Source organism: Lissotriton helveticus, chromosome 5_1 (genome assembly GCF_964261635.1).
Source record: "Lissotriton helveticus chromosome 5_1, aLisHel1.1, whole genome shotgun sequence".
Taxonomy (NCBI): domain Eukaryota; kingdom Metazoa; phylum Chordata; class Amphibia; order Caudata; family Salamandridae; genus Lissotriton; species Lissotriton helveticus.
Window position 1 is genome coordinate 668,829,620 of NC_136065.1, and position 10,084 is coordinate 668,839,703.

General features: G+C 46.1%; 1 protein-coding gene across 1 annotated transcript in view; it reads right to left on the minus strand.

The window, feature by feature from the left end:
- Positions 1 to 5,435, minus strand: part of PALD1 (phosphatase domain containing paladin 1) — a 975,161-nt gene extending 969,726 nt beyond the window's left edge. Inside the window, exon 1 of the mRNA XM_078643067.1 lies at positions 5,062 to 5,435. Coding sequence (XP_078499193.1) covers positions 5,062 to 5,090 — 29 coding nt within the window. The 5' untranslated portion in view covers positions 5,091 to 5,435. The remainder of the gene's footprint in view (positions 1 to 5,061) is intronic.
- Between the last annotated feature and the right edge of the window lie 4,649 nt (positions 5,436 to 10,084).

Below are 10,084 nucleotides of genomic sequence, written 5' to 3' on the forward strand. Positions count from 1 at the left end.
TGCGCTAGCTTTTGTTGTTGCAGCTGTGAGCACCTAACTACTGCCGCCACCATGGTCGGAGTAGTGGCTCGCAAGGGTATTGACTATATGAAGAGCAAGGACTTCAGGGACCGTCTTATGAGGTATGTGTCTGGTTGTCCAGGCAGCTCCTAGTTGTGCGGCAACAGGCCACTATAAAGCAGAGTACCCCAGTCTGACCACATGAAGGTCAAAGGATTGCCATGCAAGACCTCCCCCCAAATTAACATAGATGTGACCTAACTGTGGATAAGGCCTGGATGTGTATGTGTACACACACACATACACCAGGGTTATTTATTCGGTGAGTAAACTCCATCCACACAAACATTCCAGTCCTTTCCTACGATTGTAGTTCCCAATCTGTCATAGTTGCGATGATGAAAATCTTTGAAAATATGATTTCTTGTACTTAGACAGTGGGAAACTGGTTGTTTTTAAGTAAAAATGCGTGGCTGCATACCTCGCTCATGTGAGAGCTCCTCTTCTTTTATGTAGCCACTTTGGTGTGGTTCAGAGATGCGAATTCCGTAATCTAATTTTTATGGATAGTTTGTTTATTTTAGATTTGCAGGTGCAGGAGATGGGGGTCAGCACGTGTTTGCCACATTGCAGCCGTATTGCATGGGCCCCAAGCCTGTCCACTGAGAGAGGGATGGTATGATAAGGGCGATAGCTTGCAGCTGGGCTCTCTCACATAACACGCCACCCCGGCCCTTCATGGCCACGTGAGCGCGATGGTGCATTGGCGTTGTTAAGTTAGTGGACGGATACCTTCTCCCTGGGACATTTTCTAACAAGCATTTTCAATGCAATAGGTCTCGCACGTTAGAAACTCTGACCTATTGGTATTGTAAATGACAAATGCCTTTTATTATTGCAGGTTTTTTATAACACACAAATAAAAGACATTGACAGTTACTATTCCAATAGCTCAAAATCTTGCAATTGTGAGACCTATTGCATTGCAAATGCTTGCTTTTTCTTATTTATTGAACTATTAGTATATGACATTAGTGGGTTAGCATTAAGACTTCAAGTTTTACTGGTTGCATATGTATTTTTAGGTGTTGCCCTGTGCTTGAGAAATCTCTTGTTTTAATACAAACTTAAATGGGACTTACATCCCGCCTCCTCTCTTGCCTGGCTTCTCATTGGTTCCTGTGCGTGACTTACCTTTCCTCCATTTCTATTGGCTGTAGCATATTTTCCGGCATTTACCAATCCTTGCTCCTAGTCTGCTTCTCTAATCATTTTCCCGCTGTCTAAATACTGTAAACATCCGCTTTGGTGGAACTATAGTTTCATAAAGTTTTGACTTTTACTCTTGCAGCATATTTATGTAACAATTTATCACCCGAGAGATTTGCATAGAATCACAGGATGTTGTGCGGTTCCACCGAGACTTGAACCGGGATCCCCAGCTCTCGAATCAGCAGCTCTGGTCGCTGTGCCACATCCTTTTTATGCCCGTGTTATCTGTCAGGGAGCTCTTTCCTTCTCCCGGATGATGATTGATGAAAACAGCTCTTTATTGATTACATAGGTGAAAACTATGCATTACCAATGCTTGTTTAGGTTCGCAGCCAAGCAAATTGCCTGATGGTTGGAAAGGGGAGTCTGGGGATATACATAGATTGAGAGTTTTTGCAGCAAGTTCTGTAGGATACTACGATAGGCAACTGAATGATCCATCTAATTCTTGGATGTGTGGCTGAGCTGTGTCTAATGTGTTCTATGTATGTCATATGGAGGAATTGATGTAGTGAGCCCGTGTTCTGTCTGATATGCCTTGTAGGAAATAAGAGAATCATCTTTAAATAGGAAGTGCTGTAGAGTGGTCTGTCTGGCACACTTGGCTGGGCTGGACGTCTGCAAGATATCTTCTCTAGTAAGTTCCTCTGCATGTTAGAGTTTCCCGTGGGAACAACGACAGTACAAAAAGTCCTGTTTATGACCCGAGAAGGCTGTCATTATGTTATGGTGAGCGTGGAATGAAAACAGTTAAAAAAAAGGTAAGAGTGCTCCGTTAGAGGAAAGAATGATGTCTATGTGTCTAGTTTTTGCTCCATAACATATCTAAATTTGCTGTGCGGAGTATGTTGCAAAACATCTCTCTTACATTTGCAAACTATTTTACTGATTTATCTTAAACGTTTGTCTGTGAAACATGTTTTGTATCAGAGCACATGCTAAAGGTAAAATCACATGCTGCAAACTAGACAATGCCACGAAAGGGGGGTTTACCTATGCCTCTTATGAGCACGATTGTGCACGCATTAATGAACCATACAGAGAAAACCACATTAATTAGTAAACTCTGACAATAATGTCATTTGCATTTAGGCTTTTATGCATTTAAATCTTTAAGAAAACAAAGAAAGATACATAGTCAACTGTACGTTGAGCAAACATCAATTTTGCCAGGGAAAAGCATGAATAAACATTGTGTGCAAAAATTAGACACAAAAGAATTAGTGCAAACGAATTTACAAATGATGAAAAGCTATTTACAAAATCACAAGTGTAACAGTATCATACAGTCATATAGAACAATACGAGAAAAAGTTGCATCTTATGCATTCAATCAAAATTCCTGTCGCTATCTAGTTATCAAGAAACCATTTTCCGTGAGCGCAGGAATGGAAATCAAAACTCAATTAAGACAAAACCAGTGACTTGTTGTCACAAATGACTTTTTGCCGACGCGTTTCGAATTCCAATGTATGAATCATCGGATTCTCATCAGGGCGTGGAAATGTATCCGCCGATACTCATGCGACCAGTGGTAGTTGGTCACAAATAATTATTTCCAAAATCAGTTTTCAAACATAGTCATCAGACAATGCGGTAGTCGACCTTCGAATCCGGTGCGTTCAGGACTCGGGGTGTAAGGAGCTCAATTCCAATATTCTGTCCCTTGAATTTTATTTGTGCGCGATTAGCTGGGAATGAATCCCGTAAAGATTCCAATCTGTTCGACCCTCCTGGCGCTGTTACTTGCTTCAAGGAAGGGCAAAAATGTGGCTCTATGCCGGCTTGAATCCGTGCGTGCTTAATTTGCCGCGGTGTATTCCAAACAGAGGGGCCAAACCCCTCCTTTCCTCGCAAACTAGACAAGGCACTCTGCCAGCTAAATTATGTTTACATATTTAGAACAGTACTTTTTTAAAGGATATAGTGACGACCATGTCATGTAAAGAAGGAAAGGAAATAAGAGGAAGAAAGAGGAAGAAAGAGGAAGAAAGAAAGAAAGAAAGAAAGAAAGAAAGAAAGAAGGGAGGAAGGAAGAAAGAGGAAGGGAGGAAGGACGGACTGCATGGTGTAACCTATCCCAAACATATCAGATTTCTGTATGATGAACTGCAGATTCGAGAGGAATGTTTCACCAGCGCAGGCTTGTTTTGTTTATTAGGGTGACCTCAGGCTGCCCTCTTTCCTCGTGATGTCACCGAAGGACAGCGGGGATTGTCAAATCAACACAGCCCAGCTGTCACCTTCCGATCGACTTATGACATACCCAAGAGAGAAAGTGGGAACCGTAAAGTTTAATCCAAATCTCGGGAAACCGACACAATGCTTCATAATATGGCGGGATTACTAAAAGCGACGTGTCTTATTATTTCGTCTGCATACTGAAGGGTGGTGTACCAGCATTCTCTGTGCCAAGGCCACGACGTACAACGCAATGACACAGGTGTCACTTAGTTCAGCAGCTTGGAAGGTTACCTGTTATAACCCCTGACTCTCCCTCCAAAACCTGCCTTGCAGCGATTCCTCCCAGCCCTTCACGTTTCTAATTATCTGCAAGAAATTCTTTTTTTAGAATTGTTCATCTGTTAAAAAAATACCACATGCCAAGTTGGAAAACACCACCTGCAACTTCCTAAAGGGGTGTTCCCTTCAACATTCCGAATTAACACTTTCTTAATGTAACGCTACAATAAAAAGGTCTACCTAGCGATGTGCTCTGTAGCAGTAAGACACTGACTGCCCTTTATATACATGTCAAGACTAACACGGAGATCTCGAACAACCCAGTGTCAAGTGTGAGGACTTCAGTCAGCCCCGGTTTTAAATGTAGTCCTAGATTCCTAAAGCCATCTAGCCGACATGTACCAGAATGCACAGCCGACGCCAGAACATGTTGCGTTATTTGGATCTGACAAGGAGCAACATAAGATCTCTTAGCGTGGATACTAGAATTACAAACGACGCTCTCCTGTCAATCGAAAAAGGTTGCAAGAGAGAGGCATGCAATGATGCAAATAATGCCTTCACTATCTGCATGCAGAAGTATCTTTCCTCTGAGCCAGTCCTACGTGCCTCTCTCTCGGCTTCACAGCTGAATGCAGGGAATACATACACAGATCAACAGTACCTCCCTTACTGTACAGTTAATGCACGTTCGAGTGGAAGCAAAGGAACGGCTCCAAGTGAGACTAAGAAAGGAAGGGGAACTATGTGGACAGCGCATCCCACGCTATTTTCTCTCGTGCGAGGCGAGAAAGTCAATGACTTGCGAGACTGGCGGCAAGAAAAAAAGAATAAACACCCCCCACACACAAAACACTGCCCGCCTACCTCTAAAGTGTCAATCCTCATTTTGCCAGCTACTTATGGAGTAATTTTTATGCAATCGCCCTTCTATAAATCTATTGCACAAAGCACATTAATGAGAATGTGCAGATGGCATTGTTTTAAACCGTCTGATCTGTAAATATAAAGGATCGCTGTGTATTCAACTGTCTCTCCCCACCCCCTACCCAAAGAGTTTCTCCCTGCAAAAATGTCCAAGTGTCTTAGGGTCCTGTCTGCGAGCTGCCTTCATCCCAAACTTTACAATTGGGGTTGTTTCAGCCGCAGTGCACGCGATAGTGCGATGCTCACAGACAGAAACGAATGCACGGTAACTCATTTCACCTCAGAATCGCCACAGAGAGTGCGCAAGACCACACCAACAAGAGAAGGGGGCTGGGGGCTCCCTCTCCTTCCATCTCCACAGGACCCCCGCAGACACCAGGCTTCCTCCTCGGTACTCACCGGGGATGGGGCGGCTGCTGCTGCTGCATGGCGCGGGGGCCTCCGGGGGAGGCGAGGCTGGATGTCTGTGCGTGGGTGTCCGGCTTCCTCCTTCCCGCACCCTCGGAGCCTGCGATCGTCCGTTCTCTCCCTCTTCTTTACCTCGGTGGCTCAGCTTCCCTCCAGCCTCGGATTGCAGGAGTCTGGCCGGAGCACAGGGGACGCACTGGGCATGCGCGAGCTACCCCTCCTAGGCAGCTGTTTCACGCTCTGCAAAAAGATGGGAGCAAAACAGAACTAAAGCGATGATGGAACGAGTACGGAATACACTGTTAGCAGCCACAGCGGAACTAATTGAGGTGACGTGCATTGCATCCAAGCACTCATATCTGTCCGCACCCTTCAGAACGAGTGAGGAGGAAAGATGTCAAGTTTCGAGGGCCAATAAACAGGCGTGAGCGCTAATCCAGCCAAAGGGGTTTACTTTGTATCCTGGACTTGAAGTCAAGTCACGGTTAACGCCTCCTAAAAATCAAGACTACGTGTCCCAGAATCCAAAGCAGAAACTCTGGATGAGCTACTCTTGGGTATACATGAGAAACTCGAGGGCTCCGATACTGACTGTACCCTAAACACAGCTACACGTAGGCAACCACAGTGACATACTTATTGTCTATGACCTGTTGTTCACTCGAAACTGTAACTACCAATTGATCACTCGTCGACTCGTGTGTGGCACCTGATGATAGTATGGCTTATAAAGAATAGTACTTTCCAAGATGGGATTTAAGAACCTGTGCAGTATTGACGATGTACCTACTAATCTCAGAATGCAACTTTGTGTTGGCTATAACACCAGGACTGGATGACGGACTGTCCTACCCTTGGCATTGATCACGTGGCAGCAAATCAAGTTGAAAACACTGCACAGAAAAATAAATGTACTCAAGGACGTTCGAGAGCTAGGATCTCATCTCACAGCAGTTGCATTCTGGGAGTTGTAGTCTTGGTTTACTCTAAACCTAGAGTGGGGAACACGCAAAGGTACTTTCTTCAGTTGCTTATTGTATCTGTGACGACATTGTCATCCTCTTTTACTCGGCTCCCCCGTAGCACACTACAAAGCAAGTCAAGTGTATTCACACAAACCAAGAACACTCCATCAACAGATGTCTGAGTGCCAAATCAGGGACTCCGTGCCCTGACATGCTCTTCGCCCACTTGCCCTTCTGTTTTGAGATAACCCACCCTCTCTATGCTGTGCCCCTCAAAAATGTGTGCCACACCAACTCTGTGCCTCCTCACACTCTAGGTTTACCTCCTACCTCCTACCTACCTCCCTCCCTCCCCTTGCCTCACTAGTCGAGAAATGTGGTGTAAGGGTTGTCTCGTATGCTGATGATACTCAGCTTGTGTTCTCTTTCAGGGATCACACTGAAGCAGCATTAATCAATTTCAAACAGTGTTTGATTAAGTCATAAGTCATAAATTCTTATATAGCGCACGATTCACCAAAAAGGTCTCAAGGCGCTTATTAACATCTCAACTTGGATGACTGACAACTCTTTGAAGCTGAATACTGACAAACCGGAGGTCCTGTTTTTTAATCAGCCTTCCCCTCCACAAGCCGATCTTTGGTGGCCATCAGAGCTCAATCCTCCTCCTCTTCCAGTCTCTTCCGGTAGAAATCTGGGGTTCAAATTTGACTCTATCCTCTCAGGCAAGGCCCAGATATGGCAAGTTTCCTCGTCATGTTCTGGAAACTGAAATCCCTGCTGAGATTCCTTCATCTCCTGCCAATGGACTGTAGGAAAACGGTGGTCCATTTATTGATCACTCCGCCACCGCATCTCCGCCGTATCTCTTGCAAGATTGAAGCTGTGCTATCATTGACCTCTGCCACTTGTGAGTCACCATGCGCTGAGCTGGTCAGTCTGGTAAATTTATCTATTCACCCTTGTGTGGGCTATGGCACTGTTTTATCTTTTTTCATTGGAGTCTCCCAACTCGGGGCCTCTCTACCTGCCAGCAGGTGCCAGTCCAGCAGAAGGGGCAGATGGCCATCCCTATGGTGTATCATCAAGACAAGAATGGCAGGTGTGCCACAGAGAGCAGAGGGCAAGGTTGAGTGCTCCCCTGGATCTAGGCAACAATACAGGCCTCACACTCAGCCCCCACTCAGGACTTCTGGGCAGGAGCAACACCCCAAGTTTGCAATATCACAGGGGATGCCCATCCACATCTGGTCCCCACATCCCATTGATGAGAAGGGTTGTTTGGCGGAAGTCTGAAACTGTGGAATGCCCCAGTTCCTGGTTGTGAGACCCCCTCAACCTTCCACCATGGGGTGGCCAAATCAGTCTCTACAGGGTGTCTCACTCACCGGCACTGTGGTCCCTGACTCTCCACATTGCTGTCAATAAAGTGGGGTTCCCAGCACTGCCTCCAGGCCAGACACTACTGTTGTCTGAAAGGATGCACCCAGCAGTTCCACTCACCCACCGGACAGACACTCATGAACAGGCCTCCACCTGAGCCAGTCAGCCCCATGAGTCTGCAGGGTCTGTGGTGCTCTGTGTCCAAAATCTTGTGGGCGGCCTACAAGTCTCTCTGTCTGGCTCTCTCAGTTTCACCTGTTACTTTCCAGGGTTCCGACAAACTTACTCTCTAGCTGCAGGTCTTGTCGCCTTTTGTTGCAGCCTGCTGCATCCGAGCAGGAGGCCGTTACACACCTCCACTGTCGCTCTTCAGCCACAGGCGCAACTCTCTAGTGAACCATCTCAGGCGTTCGGTGCCTCACCCAGGGTAGCACTCCCAGTGGCCACCTGCACTCCCAAGCTGCAGTCTCAGCAAAGACGCAGACCTCAACACATGGAGCCAAATCTCCGATGTGGAGGAGGTCACTTGCACACCATGCATGCCCCCATGGTCCCAAGGATGCAGGATTCGTGGATGCTCGTGGGAAAGGTGGGGGAGCTCAGTTGAGCAACCACCACCTTGAGCCCACCATTCAATTGGTAATCTTGGAAGTTTGTCATGAAAACTATTCATGATACCAGGTTGGCTGGTCATCATGGTCAAAGAATTATGGAAGATTTGGTAACTTGAAAAGTGTTGTGGCCAATACACAAGGATGTCAAGATGTTGATTAAGTCCTGTGATACATGTGCCTAAGCAAAAGAGAGTGCACAGTGCCCAATATGACAATTACAACCAATCCAAAGAAGAGGTATAATGAAAATAAAGGTATACAGCACCTATTTCGTTTGTTCTTATGTCATCTGAGCACCTGTAGTCATACACTTGATGAAAGTATGACTACAGGCGTCCCGTCTTCCCCATTTGGACTCATGAGGCCTAACTAGGGCCTATTACATAAAACATAAAAACAAACCCAAATAGGTGCTTTATACCTTTATTTTCATTTATTTTCATTATATCTCTACATTCACTTATTTAGAGACTTGACTACTGATGAGTGGTAACAGGGGGTAACCCGCTTAGGTCCTGCTGAAAAGCCTTGGGGTAGTGCTTGAAACTAGTCGACCAGAGAAACCAAGGGGGAGATCTACAAAAAAGTCAATTAACGCAGTGCAGCCCCTGCGAGCCTGTGCTGCATTGCGCGACAGAAGAGCACCATATCTTCAGAGATATGGTTCTCCTCCCCTTTCTCTTGCGCCTGAGCTGATTTCAGCTGCCGTGCACCATGCACACACCTAGCACCATAGTGCTAGGGTGTGTGCATGAGTCTAGCTTTGGTTTTGTACAGGAAGGGTACCCTACTTGTGCTAAATACTATGCCTAAACAAGATGGAAATCTTTCCCCACTTTGTATGCATGCTGCACACTGCAGCACACATGAAAAGTCGGAAAAGCACGAATAAATGACCACACCGTTTTGGATGCCTTTGCTGGGGGTTCGATTGCATTAATTGGTTGGTTGTGCCAGAGCATTCTTACTTTGGGTTTTCTTTTTGCTAACATATCTTTTTTTCAGGTAATTTCTAACCCTGGGCGTAGAACTACGCTACGCTCACGGAGTGTGCGTAGTTTGCTCTCCAATGCACTACGCAAATTGCACGTAGCACAGTGCAAAAATGCGTCGTCCCGGTGAGACTTTTTCCTGGTTCGCGATCAGCAACATCAAGTTGCTGAGCGTGGAAAAATAAACCTACCGGTGAGATTCTCAACGCAGGGAGGTCAGGTTTCTCATTGCGAGTGGTCGCGTAAGCTCGCGACTGCTCTCAATGAGAAACTACCAATCCGCGTTGAGAAAGCTGCTGCTGGAGTACAAATCTACTCGAGCGGCAAAAAACGACGCTTGCACTGTGCAAGATGCTGTTTGCAATGATTGGACAGTGCGGACAAGCATCCGACACTGTGCAATGAGTGGGAACAGCATTTTTCCTACTGAACTACGCAGTTCGCGTAGCTACGCATAGCGTGAAGTGCACTTCGTGTAGCTACGCGTAGCACTACTACGCAAACTATGCCCAGGGTTAGTAATTTCCCAATCCAAGATGGCTTCAAGGAAATTCCAGATCAAGGGGAATAGGTACAAATATAAGTAGACTCAAACTGAGTTTAAGTGTGTTTCACCAGTGTTTTTGTTTGTCACCTGCGTCCAGCCCTGGTTCCATTGTCGATCATGCACATTCGAGTGAACCATGGATGTCTGCCTATCCAACACAACGGTAGCTGAACTGGATTATGACTTGTGTGTGCGCCCCCTGTTGGCACACAAACAGGAGTGTAACCAGGATACCCATGCATGGGATGCCTTGGTTTATGGCGTATATGCTGGCAGTAGTGGATGGCAGATTGCACAAGTCATTGCGTGCAGTGAACAAATCGAGGCGCTCCCCTAATGGGCTGTGGTGTTGCCGATTGGTAAAACGGCATGGACAAAGCACATCTGTCTGGAACAGTTAATGAATTGGCTCTACCTCGTGTTAGTTGAACTCGAGAACGACGTACTCCTGGAACTGATTGCCCATGAAGTTGCGCTCGCATTCATGGACGAGTAACTATGTTCGTGCAGCCA